This window comes from Penicillium pulvis, assembly GCF_028828015.1.
Source record: "Penicillium pulvis strain IBT 33274 chromosome Unknown contig_5_segment0_segment0, whole genome shotgun sequence".
In the NCBI taxonomy this organism is placed as follows: domain Eukaryota; kingdom Fungi; phylum Ascomycota; class Eurotiomycetes; order Eurotiales; family Aspergillaceae; genus Penicillium; species Penicillium pulvis.
Window position 1 is genome coordinate 2,866,731 of NW_026643078.1, and position 14,654 is coordinate 2,881,384.

The 14,654-nt window shown below is 46.1% G+C and overlaps 6 protein-coding genes across 6 annotated transcripts; 3 read left to right on the plus strand and 3 right to left on the minus strand.

Annotated features, from left to right (window-relative positions):
- Nucleotides 1–1,061: 1,061 nt before the first annotated feature.
- N7503_007633 (sugar porter family MFS transporter) lies at nt 1,062–2,738 on the plus strand (the record flags this gene model as incomplete). Its single annotated transcript, XM_057067180.1, has 3 exons — nt 1,062–1,260; nt 1,317–1,499; nt 1,555–2,738. The coding sequence occupies 3 exons, from the start codon at nt 1,062–1,064 to the stop codon at nt 2,736–2,738; spliced, it is 1,566 nt and encodes a 521-aa protein (XP_056920861.1).
- Nucleotides 2,739–4,484: 1,746 nt separating this feature from the next.
- Nucleotides 4,485–5,001, plus strand: N7503_007634 (uncharacterized protein). Its single transcript, XM_057067181.1, has 3 exons — nt 4,485–4,527; nt 4,585–4,818; nt 4,872–5,001. The coding sequence occupies exons 2-3, from the start codon at nt 4,603–4,605 to the stop codon at nt 4,926–4,928; spliced, it is 273 nt and encodes a 90-aa protein (XP_056920862.1). The 5' UTR covers nt 4,485–4,527; nt 4,585–4,602; the 3' UTR covers nt 4,929–5,001.
- Nucleotides 5,002–5,892: 891 nt separating this feature from the next.
- N7503_007635 (uncharacterized protein) lies at nt 5,893–6,244 on the minus strand (the record flags this gene model as incomplete). Its single annotated transcript, XM_057067182.1, has 2 exons — nt 5,893–5,949; nt 6,005–6,244. The coding sequence occupies 2 exons, from the start codon at nt 6,242–6,244 to the stop codon at nt 5,893–5,895; spliced, it is 297 nt and encodes a 98-aa protein (XP_056920863.1).
- A 1,824-nt stretch (nt 6,245–8,068) lies between these two features.
- Nucleotides 8,069–9,127, minus strand: N7503_007636 (phenylacetaldoxime dehydratase family protein; the record flags this gene model as incomplete). Its single annotated transcript, XM_057067183.1, has 1 exon — nt 8,069–9,127. The coding sequence occupies one exon, from the start codon at nt 9,125–9,127 to the stop codon at nt 8,069–8,071; it is 1,059 nt and encodes a 352-aa protein (XP_056920864.1).
- Nucleotides 9,128–10,247: 1,120 nt separating this feature from the next.
- N7503_007637 (carbon-nitrogen hydrolase family protein) lies at nt 10,248–11,326 on the minus strand (the record flags this gene model as incomplete). The annotated part of the gene is made up of 3 exons (XM_057067184.1): nt 10,248–10,877; nt 10,930–11,107; nt 11,166–11,326. 3 exons carry the CDS (start codon nt 11,324–11,326, stop codon nt 10,248–10,250), a joined length of 969 nt encoding a protein of 322 aa, XP_056920865.1.
- A 520-nt stretch (nt 11,327–11,846) lies between these two features.
- Nucleotides 11,847–13,954, plus strand: N7503_007638 (uncharacterized protein; the record flags this gene model as incomplete). The annotated part of the gene is made up of 7 exons (XM_057067185.1): nt 11,847–11,914; nt 11,988–12,286; nt 12,724–12,975; nt 13,044–13,187; nt 13,273–13,399; nt 13,470–13,698; nt 13,766–13,954. The coding sequence occupies 7 exons, from the start codon at nt 11,847–11,849 to the stop codon at nt 13,952–13,954; spliced, it is 1,308 nt and encodes a 435-aa protein (XP_056920866.1).
- Nucleotides 13,955–14,654: the final 700 nt, after the last annotated feature.

The following is a 14,654-nucleotide window of genomic DNA, read 5'->3' on the forward strand; positions in this document are numbered from 1 at the left end:
AAGCCGAAAGGAAAAGCAGAATCATGGGAAGTGGTGAATTGTGAAGAGGGAGAAGAAAGGAGACCTGACACTTGTCTGGCCTGAATAGACAGGCAATCTATCAACAACACCATGATCATGTGATGATTTATCTGAAAGACGCGTGATTGGAAAGAAAATTTGGAAATCTCTCTCTAGGTTTTTGACCCCCACGCATCTCCCCAGCCTTCCCTATTCCCCACTCAATGACATGACTGGAAACTGCATTCAAATAGCCTACGGCTAAATCTCGGGCCGGGGATGCAGGCAGGACCCCGGCCTGTTCATACTGTAATATGGGACGATCCCTGTCGCGCTACGGCATTTCTGCTATGACAACATACGGTCCCTCACCGAGGATGGTCACCTGGACAGATTCCATGGGAAGTGGGTACCGGGGCGGGCTTTTCCGACCCTGAAAGAAAGAATGGGGGAACGAATCAAGGGAGAGAACCGGCCGATTGGAATCCGGTTGATTTGAATTCAATCACCGACTAGCCTACATCTCGGTCGGCTTTCGAAGGTCTAAGCGCACGAGTGTGTTTCTATTCCCGACCGACTGTAACCGAAGCGGAGTGTGAAGGTCTTATATTTTTCGGCCTCCGAGTCAGTTCAGTAATCTGGCATTCCGCGATTGTGGGAAGGTTACGCGAACAAAAAAAATCGTTGGTTAGACTTTGGGGGCCACGCTGTTCGGGGATTTCTTTTCTGTGTCGACAGATCTGGGGACATTGGTAAACTTTCTTTCAATGGCCAGTGATTGGAAGACATCGCCGTGAGACTGGGGAAACCCCTCATATGTCTATGTACCCCGGGTCCACTTGGGAAGATACATCGGACAACTTCCGCTCCCCAGTTTGTCCCCGCAACGAGGTATCTAAGTCTTACATGTCCCACGCACATTGCTTTTTCTCCTTTTCTTCTCCTATTCATTATCTTGTGAAACACTATCAAAGGAAATCAATTTTGGTCTTCTTTCCTTTCCATATACATTCTTGGGGCTTCCATCGATCTAAACAAAGCTTATCTGTCTGCCAAGCGCCATGGCACTTGCCAAGCTGCGTGGAAAGAAGCTTGGCCGCGTCATCGGCATCATCGGTGCCGTAGGCTTCATTTTGCAGGGCTACGACCAAGCTGTCGCCAACGGACTGCTGACTTTGGCTTCATTTATTGCGGTGTTTCCGCAGATTGATACACTTAATACCAGCGGAGCACAAAAATCGCACAACTCGACGATTCAAGGTGAGTCATCTGATTTTATCCGCCGAAAAGAATGTTGCACATGCTGACTCGAACAGGAACCACGGTCGCGATCTACGAAGTTGGATGTGCTCTTGGTGCATTTTCATGTGGTTTTCTAGGTGATCGACTCGGTCGGCGAAGGACTATATTTCTAGCAGGATGTATCGCACTGGTCGGAATTATCATCCAAGCGACACCTTTTTCTCTAGGCCAGCTTATTGCGGGTAGAGTTATCACTGGTATGTATATATATACATCCACAGCAATCCATTTTCGAAAAGCTAACAGGTTCAGGTCTGGGTGTTGGTGGCTTCACAGCGACAATTCCCATGTACGTATCCGAATCCTCCGATGCCGAAGCTCGTGGACGGATGGTTTTGCTGCAAGGCTGGTTTGCAATTGGAGGTGTTGCCTTTGCTACATGGTTAGAGTTTGGTCTATACTACGCGGGCACCAACTCCGCCAGCTGGCGATTCCCGATTGCCTTCCAGGCCATCTTTGCTCTTTTCGTCGTCTCTTGCATCTTATTCATGCCCGAGTCCCCACGTTGGCTTGCGAAGGTAGGCCGGATCGAGGAAGCGGCGGAGGTTCTCGCACGCCTGGAAGATGTGTCTGTCGACTCCGAACATGTCGCGCAGGAACTGGAAATCATTCGGCAATCACTTGCTGAGAACGAACAAGATGAGGGCTCGGCTTCATCCTCTCCTTTCGCGCGCACCAAGAACCGTCATCTACACCGCACCGTACTTGCCATCGGAGTCAACATCCTGGCCCAGATGACGGGTGTCAACATTATTACTTTCTACTCCGACACCATTTTGGAAACCAACCTCCACTACTCAGGCACCATCGCCCGCATCGTCTCAGGATGCCTACAAATCTGGCAATTCTTCGCCGCTGGCCTAGCTGTCCTCCTAATCGACCGCTTCGGTCGGCGTCCCCTCCTAATTACTGCCGCCATTGGCATGACGATCGCACAAACCTGTCTCGCAGGCCTGTCCAGTGACCTTGGCAACACAGGTGCAGCTGGTGCATCAATCGCCTTCTACTTCGTCGCGCTGTTCTGTTTTCCCATTGGCTTGTTCTTGGTGCCCTTCATGTACGCTGCAGAGATCGCTCCGCTACGTACCCGTGCAAAAGTCACCGCTATGTCGGCAGCTTCGAACTGGATTTTCAGCTTTGTCCTCGCCGAGGTCTCGCCCACTGGGTTCGCCAATATTGGATACAAGTATTATATCGTGTATGCCTGTATCAGTGCCTTTGGTCTCGCTTTCTTCTACTTCTTTTGCCCGGAGACTAAAGGACGCACACTGGAGGAGATTGACGAGATCTTTGTAAACTCCAAATCTTTCTTTGATACTGTTCAAGTCGCGAAGGAGATGCCATACCAGACTGAGCTTCTTGCTCATGCCGAAGATACGGAGAAAATGGGGATGGAGGCTGAGCGAATCGAAAATGTGGCCATTGAGAAGCCTTGAGCGACTCCGTAGCAGATTTGCTGATAGTGCCTGTCAGCTCGTGAATGCTATACCAAGTGTTTGATATTGATGTTACTTAGAATAGTACATTTGAAATGATATGCATAATGATCTCGCACATCACTCGGGTCCTGGACTTACCAGCTAATCCGTCACTACGTCTTCACCTGATGCCAAGTCCGTCAAAGACTGATCACTCACTGCGTAATGATGTCGCATAGCACATGTCATTCCATAGGAGTCAACTGTTGCATCCAAACATCTAATGCGTAGTTCGGAGTCTCTTATCCACATTCAATGCACCACCGACGTGCGTGGCGCTCCCACAGCCGTCCTTTGTGGAGCTTCATCCTCAAGCGGTAAAAGCACCCGACCAATCTGAAAGAGACCCCTCTTTTCGGGTAACGTTCCAGGACGCGTGCGTCCTGCAGTTAGCGGCGTATTGGCTTTCCACGTGGTTCGGTTTCAGGGGGTAAAATGTATGATCATTAGAACAGACACGAGGATCCCTAAGAGACCAATTCCAAAGACCTTGGAAATGGCAGGTTTCTGGTAGGAAGAAATGAGTGTGGATACAGTAAGATGAGCGACGAGGATTGTGGTAGCCTCAAAGCATTCCTCGTGGAATTCAAGTCACATTCCATGCGCACATGAATCATTGTTAGTCCTCAGCGGGAGGATAAACTCCGGGTTCCCATTTTCGGAAGTGGCTTTTTTGGCTTTTGTACCACGGAACTTTATTTCAAGCTCTAAGCTCCAGCTTACGCTGATCCATTCAATGACATTCTACGCCGTAAATATCTTGTACAGTAACCCTGCCTGTGGTGATGCCCACCATGGTTCAAATGAAGTAGGTACCTTAGACCCTGAGCGCGATGATTAGGTATGCGTTCCTGCACTTTCCTATTTCCTTTCTTAGTCAGGAACCAGAACTATACATCAACGGTTCGCCAATGAAACTAAACACAGTAGATGGTGAGATCATTCAATAACGCATTCAGCTGTCAGTTTATTTTTATCATTGAATCACATCGTGCTATATGAAATTTTTGTGGGGGAGATGGTCTAGAGTTCAGGAGACATTCCACAATAATGAACTTTCAAGGTAAGTACTATTAGTGAGCCATTACTACATCCCTTTGGATCGACGCCAGATCGGGGCCAGATCGACCTAAGACGCATGAATACGGTAATTGGTGCAGCTTCTTGCTGTCAATGACTCAATTCTACAGCCTATCATATTTCCTGTTCTATGGGGTGCATGTATCGTTAGCCTCGGAGCTTTGAGCTGCCCTAAACCTAAAGAGCAGAGAGCTTTAAGTTTGCCTTCATTGTTTGTTGCGGCTCGTGATCTTTGTGTGCGGGGGAGGCTCGGTATGCTTAAAAGCTAATAAGTATGTATTTGGGCTCCTTAACATATGATAATTTAGCACTAGATGCGTTTTCACTATGTATGTTTCCAGACTGATTCAGGCATTCAATTAGATCGTTTAATAAACCATTTCAGCATCAAATAATAATAATATCCACTCCAAATGTCCTCTGTATGTTAAAACTTGGTCCTCCTAGGAATGTGAGGGTAACCGAAAACGGCGTGTGGAGCTACATTTCTGCCCGCCACAAGGGGTAAGTTGCATTCCGCAAAAAGCTCCCCTCGATTCCCTTCACCAACGTTACATAGATATCCAGAAAAAAGATATATAAATCAATCACTCGCCTCATCTTGCCGTTTTTCTCATCCACAATCCAATCCACAATCCTACAAACCCAATCAAAGTCTCTTCAAAACGTAAGTGACAGTCTCGATATTCGACTTGAAAATCCATGTGGCTTATTCTCCGAACAGCTTCTTCCAACCTTCAAAATGCAGTTCATCCTCGCTACCCTCGCTCTCGCTGCCACTGCTCTCGCTGCCGCCACCGGTGGTAAGGAGGGCGCCACCTGCAAGTCTGACCAGCAGGTCGTCTGCAAGGACAACGGCAACGGTGGTATCCTCACCCTCGGAAACGTCCTCCCCGGTGCCCTCGGTGTCGACTGCTCCGGTGGTGATGTCTACTGCTGCTCCAGCTCTGACGTTGCTGTATGTTGCACCCAATCTAATCATTCGGAATATGTCACTAATGTCGAATTTAGTCCGGCCTCGTTAGCCTCAACGTTGACGCCCAGTGCGACCTCAACCACGTCCTGTAAGCATCTGTTGCAATTTTGGTTGCAGGCTTTGGCCAAACAGATCGCATCCATCTCTGTACCAATGGGATCGTCTCATATTTGAGTCGGCGCATGTACTCTAGCTAGAAATTTACAGGACTTAATTCTCCATTTTCGTACCTTTCCATGTAATGGTTGTAGACAACCGGCATTGCCTTGCCTCGTATGCTCCACCAGAACCATCAAGTGGCCTATGGCTCCAAAGCTTCACCACCATGATACCAGAACGCGCCACGTCGAACTCCAATCTGTGATTTTAAGGGGTGGCACGCGAACCGCATATCGATTCATCAAATTATTATGGGAAGGCCTTTCCCTGTTTGTAACTCCAATGTCGTTCTTACTTTTTTTTTTTCCTTTTTTTTTTTTTTTTTTTCTAACAGGAATTCACCTTCCACGATCACAGGTCCGCAAAGTGCAGCTTGGTGCGAAATATTACTCGTCAAAGACTCTGACTCGATGACCCAGCTGTTTCTTCTGCTGACTCTCAATCCACAAAAAAAAATCACGTTGTCATAGAGCATAGGCGTGCGGGTGGCTGACTTTGGTGGCTTCAGTGGTTGGAAGCCTAAAAGGGCGAGTGGGTCAAAGGCTTCATTTTTCTGCCCTAGTTTACTGGGTCCGCCGCATACGATACTACCCATCTGCTCACAACCTCCACTAAAAATTATTCTCCGAGACGCCACGTCAGCCACTGACGAGTCTGCGCATTGATGACTTTGCCCATCAGATATGACTTTGAATATTTCGCTATAGGAGAAGGAGAATATGGCAGACACTGGTTATGGCTGACGTTGAAGACCATTACCATCCTCGGCCTTGGTTGGTGTCTGCGTTATTCTGTCCGTAAGTTTCCTATGATTTTAAATGTACACTTGGAAATATGGTTTATGGGTGTAACTTTTTATTAAAAATTAAGGTACATAGTTTCAGTCAGATACGAAATTTACAGCAGGTGGTTCAAGCTGCAGGAGAGGTCGAGGTTCAAGCTGATCAGGCCGGACTAAAATATCAAATTAGTATCATTTCGGACCAAGGTTTTGATAAAGAAAATGTACCTGAGCAACGTCCTCGCTGGAGCAGCAGTAAACATCACCACCAGAGCAGCTCTCGCCCAGAAGGCCGGAAAGCAGGTTGCCCAGAGACAGCAAACCACCGTTTCCGTTATCACTGCAGACGACAGTCTGGTGGCTCTCACAGACGGTCTTGTCACTATCGTCGGACTTCTTGCCGCCCTCGACAGTGGGCATAGCGATGGCAGTCATAGCCAAAGCCGAGATAGCGAGGATGTACTTCATTGTGAGGGTGGGTTGAGGGTTGCTCGTTCTAGAAAGCTTTAGTCAGACAATGGCTTTCAAGACCTAAGAAAGGGTACTGTACCTGTTGAGTGATTGGGGAAGGGAAGGTGACTGAATATTCGAAAAGCGCGGGCGTAGTCAGGGGTTTTAAATGAATAGAGTGCGTACCGGACTCAAATTCATTAATAGTCATTGACGTCGACGAAAGCGCAGTGTTGTCCTGTTAGCGTAGGATAGTCTCACAAAGTGGTACTATTGTAAATCCACCTTGGTGAAGTTTTGGCTAGGCACATTTCCGAAAACGGTATCAGGATTGGGGAAAGAACCAACACGCTACGAAAGAGGCTGAGCCGCTCACTCCCGATCCCCACATAGATCCAAATGCGAGATGGAAATTCAAGAGATTAAATCGCTCACGAATGTGGAAAGTCTGAACAGGAAGGGAATAATGATGATCTGTCTAACCGTCTCTTTGTACACAGCCCGATGCCACATTGTAATGCAACAGCGATAATCGAGCGAACGAACGGTGTTTTTATTGGCTCCAAGGTACTGTGCTTCTGCTGGATCAAGTTTCCGGCTTTGGTAATCAATAAATACTAGTTAGGCTGCGTTCGCCTGGGTATCCCAGGTACTGGACAGCTCTGTTTGAGGCCTTCAGATAGACCAATAACCAATTTCCTACTGGCTACGCAGAAGGTTCTCGGAAATGTATTTTTTTTTATTTGATATTGAGTGAGCTGCTTATTGAGAGGCGGATCATGAATAATTCCTTCTGCAACAAATGCTAGCAGACGCATATGCTGTTGAAAAATATCACATTAGGTCGTTGTATTGCTGCATGCAATCTTAGTGAAGGGATATGACTTTCAGTATCTTGGTTTGGTGATACCTTTGTACAAGTTGAACCAAGTTGAAAACAGACAAAAATGAAGCAACTCGGTAACTCCATCCGTTAAAAGGTTCGGCCAGTTCATCTCATTAAAATAGTGACAACGATTGTGGAGGCCCATTGCCATCAACGATGTTCATAAATATATTTGGGAGGGAAATGAGAACACATCATCTACGTTTTTTTAGCACATATTCACGAAGCTAATCTTGCATGAGAATGGACATCAAGTGAAGCCATAATTAGATGGGATGCATTTACGAAAACGGAATGCCAAGCATACATGTTGCCTGACTATTTAGGCCTGAGGGAAATGGCACCCAATAGTAGTGCCCGAAGGTTAAGGCATCAACGTTTCCTGTACATTCCAGCTGTTTCTTGGCATTGAGAAATAAGTAACGTTTCTGCAACTGTTCTGGTATTTATTATGAATATGGTGTTCAAGACTGGGAATTTATTTGCTTGGTACTACATTTCCATATGTCCTAAAAAAATGCGAAGTAAATCTGAGTTATATCAGCTATAACACCAGGAGAGTTTTTTCTATTAAATGATTCACTTTTCGCTACTGAAGGTAAAGTTTGGAAGTACCTCTTCTCAGTGCACGAGCACGACCCGAACGTTTCCTAAATTCACATCGGAATTTTTGTTGAAATTTCCGGCAAGGTAATGCTGGAATGCTGCGAACGCTTGCTTCGAAGGAAAACTTTTGTGAATGAACGACATCTAACGTTTTTCAAGAACTAAAGAGCCAGAAGACACAGCTAGCAATAATTTGACAATGATTTCTTGTCTCTGATAATAAGAGAAGCCCATAAAACCTCTAATCAAATTGCTCGAAAAAGACTGAGATGGAGCAGGCGAGCAAAGCTCCAAAGCCCCCCCCCCCCCCCCATGGATACTTGGTAACAGACAAAACTTCATTCATTTTCCTACACTTCTCCGAAGTCTGTCTTAGTCGCAAATCCAGGGTGATCTTCATATGCCAAGAAGCCGGTTCCCTCGAAACATCCAACATACTCAGCTTCCATTTTTTGTCCTTTTAAGATTCCCAGATCTACCCATAAAACCAGTTTTCCACCTTCCATCGGACCACCTGGCCCATATACCTCCATAAATTTGCGTCGAAGTGCCACATGTGTTTTGTATTTACGACCAATTCGCTCCATGTAAGACATGTCCAGAAAGTAGAAGTATTCTATCCGTCGATTCAACGTTAATGCCTTCGCCTTGGGTACGGATTCTCCTGCGGTAGCAGGCTTGATTGGGCCACTTGAAGGGTCGTGGCATAGCCGAGCAGAGAGTATGCCATCTTTATGACCTGTGGTGATCGTGGTCATGATCCAATCATCGGAAAGCTTCTCCAAGTTCTCAAACCAGTAGTCTTTTTCCGTAGAACCCATTGAACCATAGTCTTGACCCTCAACGACGAAGCAAATATTGTCAGGGAACTTGTCGAACGCGGTACGACCCAACTTAATTTGAGGCCGGTGCTCTTCGGTAGGGACAGCAAGCTCAAGTGGGGAGGACAGTTTGTCATCTGATGTCGACTCTTCGATACGGTCACGATAAGCGCCCCAGTATCCGGTTTTTTCAACCAGTGGCTCAAAGTCCGCGACGTGGGAAAATCCGTTCTTGAGGTGGTGATTGGTCTCGGCCATAACTCTCGAGGCGGGGAACGCCAATTTTTCCCTCCAGAAGCCTGCATTATCTGGGAGAGATTTCCAGAATTGCTTCACTGGTTCGCTTCTCCACCATTTTTGGTAATCCATCTCTTGCCGCCAATAGGCCACAAAAATGGTACTTAAGAAGCCGGGAGTTCTCGAGTCTTCTTGCTCCAGTTTGTCGACGTGAGTAGCAGAGCTTTGCAGTAACATAAGGAAACTCTCAATCAGGGCTGTCCTCTCCTTGTCCGGAATTTGGCCATGATGCTGACACCCAAAGAAGCATTGGACGAAAAAGGACGAATGGGAAAATCTGCCGGCTAACATCGTGCGTGAGGGAACGAACTGCTGTAGCGATTTGTGCGGCAGATTTGATCGAGCTAGAAAAGCAACGGATGAATTGATGCATTAATATGTGTTCAATTTATACCTAGTCAATTGTTGGAATGGTGTATTTGATTTCTATCACTTATCCGGGTAGTTGGTACCCGCCCCGCAGATTGGCATTGGCGGACTATTTACTTTAAACCTTAATTTGCCACCGATATAGGGGCGTATCCGGAAACCATGCACCCGTTCTAAGCGAGGCTTCAATCACCAGAATGGACCAATCAGGCCAGTCATATTACGTATAATCACGGATCCCTATGTAATTAGACTACGGAAAACTATCGTCTTATCGTGGACTTGGTAATGACTGACTTGATACCGGATTGAACTTGCGTTGAAGTCGTGTTATTACCAGCGAGACTAGGCGCCATACGGCCATAATCCTTCTTGAGTCACCACTTCAGCTGGCCGCTTCCATTTTTGGTCACCTTTTATCGACTGACTAGGCTTTTGATTCAAAGATAGCGGCTAATCTTATACTTCGGAAAATACCAAAAAGAGTTTTTAGACGTAACTTCACAAAGGTGTCATGAAAGTTGTTCCGGAGGACCAAAGAGAATTCATGCACCAAGTGCCTAGGCTTAACAATATCTACGGGCTGTTATTGTATAGAATGTCTGGCCAGCAGAGACTAAATGAGAGGTTGTGGCCACTTAAAACCTATTATTGCCGGCACTAGCATTTCCATTTCAATGGGGTGTTTATCTCCCCGAGAACGACAACAATAGCATATTTGTTCATATTCAGGTGCCTGCACATATATGCTGTTCCTCGGCATACACCAATCAGCACTACACACATTTACTCGTTCTATGGTCTTTTAGGCGTGAATTACGATTCAATTCCAGGGTTGAGCTTTGATGTACTCTTTTATGACTGTCGGATGTATAGACATGACAAGAACTCCTAGTCTCAGTATTGTGAAATCGACTTCAAATCTGAGGGCTATTGCGGGAATGAACAAAGTAGCGTGACAAGTAAAGAATTGAGTATTAAGGAAAGAACACTTCCCACGTCCATCATCTTGAAAGCTATTCAACGAGAGAATATCCTAGTTTCACTCCTTGAAATGAATTGGCTTTCCCGCCTCAGTTGTGACCCGAAGGCTGAGCAAATCTGGCCGAGAATAATGGCCAACAATATCCAGATTGTGCTTGGCGACCGCCTTGTCATGGAGGTCAATGTCGGCATACAGGATAATTTCCTCACCAGGGGCTGGTTGCTTAACCAGAGGAGTTCCCTCGGGTCCGTAGATCATGGAGAACCCCCCACCAGGCGCAGTGGCATATTCGAAGTTTTCCAGGCGACATTTTTCGCGATTCTTTTCGGTCAAAACTTGAGTGCAAACAAGGACAAAGCAAGCGCCTTCAAAGGCCATGATCTGGGAGAGACTAGAGTTGAGACCCGGAGTGATCTGGTACGTCCATGGCATCTTTTCCTGGGGCGGCATGTCCCAGATTAGAGGCCAACTAGCAACATGGATGTCGACATCTTGGGCGTACTCGTAGTAGCGAAGAAGAGTTTGAGTATGCTCCCAGCAGTTCAGTCCGCCGATATTTCCGAAAGGCGACGAAACAACGGTTTGGAGGGACTCAGCTTGGCCGTCACCCCAGATGGCACGTTCCACGTGAGTCGGCTTAATTTTGCGACGGTGGTGCACGATGGTTCCAGTGGGGTCAATAAAAGACTTCATTCGGTCAGTATTTCTGCAAGGGGAAAGCATTTTGGGGTTTTCATACCTGAGCAATGTAAATTGATCCTCTGTAGCGCTCACTATACCCGAGAACAACAAACATTCCAGCCTCTCTCACCGCAGCTCGGATTCGGTCCATCTGCTCCGACTCCTTGGGGAGTGAGTTTCGGAAATATTCATCCATGAAGGCTGCATTTTCGACAGGGGAGTTGGCCCACATGCTCCTATGGGTCTTACTTAGCTATGATGCGTATTCAAAGTGGAAATGTAGGTACTAGTCACCATGGATAGCCGGGAATGAAGACCTCGGGGAATCCCAAGACGTTAGCTCCATTGGAAGCAGCTTCTTCGATATAAGCAATTGCCTTGTTGACTCCCCCTTCAAGATCGTTCCAAACAGGCTCAGCCTGGATGGCGGCAACTTTGACGGTTTTGGCAGACATTGTAGGATAGGGTAATTTGAAGCCCGAGCGGAGCTATGAGTGGTGATAAAGTGAATGATGAATGATGTATAGTAAAGCGAGTTAAAGGATCCAAGGCTTGTCTATTTGTATCCTACTCTACCTGCCTGTATACTTGTTCGGATATCTAGTATCCGCCCCTCTTTATCCGGGTAACAAATACTCGAGCTGAAAATGCGGGGTATCCGGGAAATTGATATCCAGATTGTCAATCGTGTTCGTGAGTTTGATATTCTATAAACTTTAAAAAGTGTAAACAACCTCAACTTGTAGAATGTAGCTGAAAATCTTCTTATCAAAGTTCAAATTTGAATTCTGGAAAAGTTGTGATATCCGGTTGTTTAGCATCCGGTAGATAAATCAATTGCTAGTGACTTGAACCTACCAGCTAGGCCATAGCACAATATCAGTAGATAAGTAAACAATGAGTCGTGTTTAGATATAAAAGCCGATGTTCAGGTAATATTGCATGGCAAGTCACTACTAAGTCTCAGTCGCAATTATGGGACAAGCAAAGTTTACGTTCGCCCACCTGGCAGTAAGTCTTGCTGCAAACTTTGGACTTCAACGGTATGAAGCTTATATGAAAGTAGATGGTGGTTCCTCTCTGTCTGGGGAGCATTTCTTATGGTTATGATTTTAGCATCATCTCCACTACTGTGGGCCAACCCACTTGGTATGCTTACATGGGCCTCACACTAGACCCCACGGACGCGGCGCTTTACGCTTATAGTACCCGCTTGACCGGCACAGTATTTGGGCTCTTTTCTGCTGGTGCCATCTTTGGTGCGTTGTTTGTGGGCTGGCTGTGCGATGTCTACGGTCGCAAAAGAAGTCTTTTGGCCGCCGCAGCAATCAATATTGTTGGGGGAGCTTTACAGACAGGATCAGTCCACATAGGCATGTTCATTGCCGCAAGATTCATTACAGGATTTGCTGGAGGTACATTATGATGTCTCCTTTTATTGCCTTCAGAAAGATCGCTAACCACTATATACCTCTTGCAGCCATGTTCGTTACGATGGTGCCTATTTATATAGCTGAAGTGGCACCCCCTGCATCTAGAGGACTACTTGTTGGCCAGCATGGCAAGTATTTAAACTTACATCTCTCTATCGAGAAGCCAACTAATTTCTACCAGGTGGATTTTTTCTTATTGGGTATGTTATTGCGGCTTGGGTGGGCGTTGGGTCATATTTCTCGGACAATGCCCAGTTTAACTGGCGCTTTCCCCTGTCTTTGCAGATACTGTGGCCAATTTTGCTGTGCTGCTTTCTCTCTTGGCTACCAGAATCCCCTCGCTGGTGTGAGTTGAGAATTACATGATGTTCTTTAATTCAGGTTGATGCTAACAACATCTTGATTATCCATGAGATTAGTGGTCAGCAAAGGTCGAACAGAAGAAGCATGGAAGGTTATATCAAGTCTCCATCATGATCCGAGCGATCCGTCTCAAAAATTCGCCCGCGAAGAGTTTTTGCAGATTACTACCCAGTTCGAGGCTGATACGGCGGCGTATGGAGAATCAAGGTTTCTTGATCTTTTCCGTAAGCCGCATATGAGGAAACGAATGCTGATAGGAAGTCTTATCATGTGGGCTTCTCAGGCAAATGGGGCAATTGTCATCTACAGTAAGGAAGAAAAGAGGACGCCGTTCGTCATAATGGCCCAGCTTTGACTCACTGACAAATAATGGCAGGTAATATTGTCAGCTTGGTTGACGGACTCGGCTTTAGTGCTAGCAATGCTCTGCTTCTTTCCGCTGGATGGATTACTCTAGGTTGTCTCGGGAACTTTGTGAACGCTGCGTTTCTGGATCGTTTGGGTCGAATTCGGAGTCTCTGTAAGCCTATCTTTATCTTCCCCACCTCCCCAAAACTTCCGATCCAACCGTGGGACTTTTAAGTCTGACGCAACTTTTATCAAAGTGATCGGTATCAGTGGCTGTGTCACTTTCGTCATCATCGAGGCGGCAATTGACAAGAATTATGGAACATCCGAGAATAAACCAGCACTGGCAGCCGGCGTGGCCATGCTGTTTGGGTTTATCCTTTTGTATGATGATTCCTTCTCTTCCTCAGCCGAGGACCTTTATAAGTTTGTAAATGCTGATATTTGTCTACAGTTACGGCTGTTTTGTAGACACTACTGTCTACGTGTATTGCTCCGAGATCTTCCCAACACACTTCAGGGCCAAAGGCACGGGATGGTGCCTCGCTATATTTTTCTTGTCGACATTACCCTTTCTTGAGTCATCTGCGACCGGATTTGCTACTATTGGGTGGAAGTATTATCTTCTGTTTATCATTCTTCCATCAATTAATGTTCTTCTCTTGGCATTTTTCTGTCCAGAGGTAAGCAAAACTCTTCTTGGCCTCAGTGATGAATGGAAAGTCGTTTTAAAATTCTAACCTTCAGTAGACCAGAGGTTTATCTTTGGAGGAGATCAATGGGCTATTCGGAGACACTGTTGCTGTCAAATTGACAAATCTCACTGAAGAGGAGAAGAACGCGCTTGATGCAACGGTGTTGCAAGGAATAAGCTGTGTCGATCAAGGCGAACGAGAATCGGAGGCCCTAGATGGAAAGGCTTCTATTTCAAAAGCCTGAAAGATACCATTTTGGATATTACGCAAGCCCTGGGAGTACACATAGTTATTCAACATTTCTGGACTGGTGTTCAACAACCAGCCCCCTTCCTGTTCCCTTTGTCAGACATCTATATCTTACATCCATGGATGTGATTTTTAAATAGAATCATAAGAAGAGAGACATATTTTGTTTGTTATTAAATAGAACTTCCAGACAGCAAAGCCATATTTAACCAAAATCGTGCGTCATTTTGAGGCTCAAAGGCTTCATCGAAATTGAGAGACGGGTTTACTTGTGACCACTCCTGAAAATCAGGCGCGTTCGCCTGATCTACCCCCCTGAATTCCGAGGAGTATTGATTGTAGTAATTCAAGTTCTCTTCTGGAACTTCATGTTCCAAGTCAAGTATCGATAAGTCCACTTTCCACTGCGCTGCTAATGAGTAAATAGCTTGAATGGATCTGTTCGCCCAGTTCCAGTTGATGTTCATTCCATACAGAGCCTTGAGGCAGATAAGGAGGCAGTTTATAGTCTCCTTGGAATTGCCCTCTTTTCGCATCGTTTTGTCAAGGAGAAGGATTATTGCGGCTGTGAAAGCGGGATGAACAGCGGAAACAGGAAAGCAGCGCTAAACCCAAGAAACCAGTTAGTCATCCTGTCCCCGACCTGGATATTGAAGCAGTGTGGCAGTACATTACTAAAGTTGTTCCCGTATATT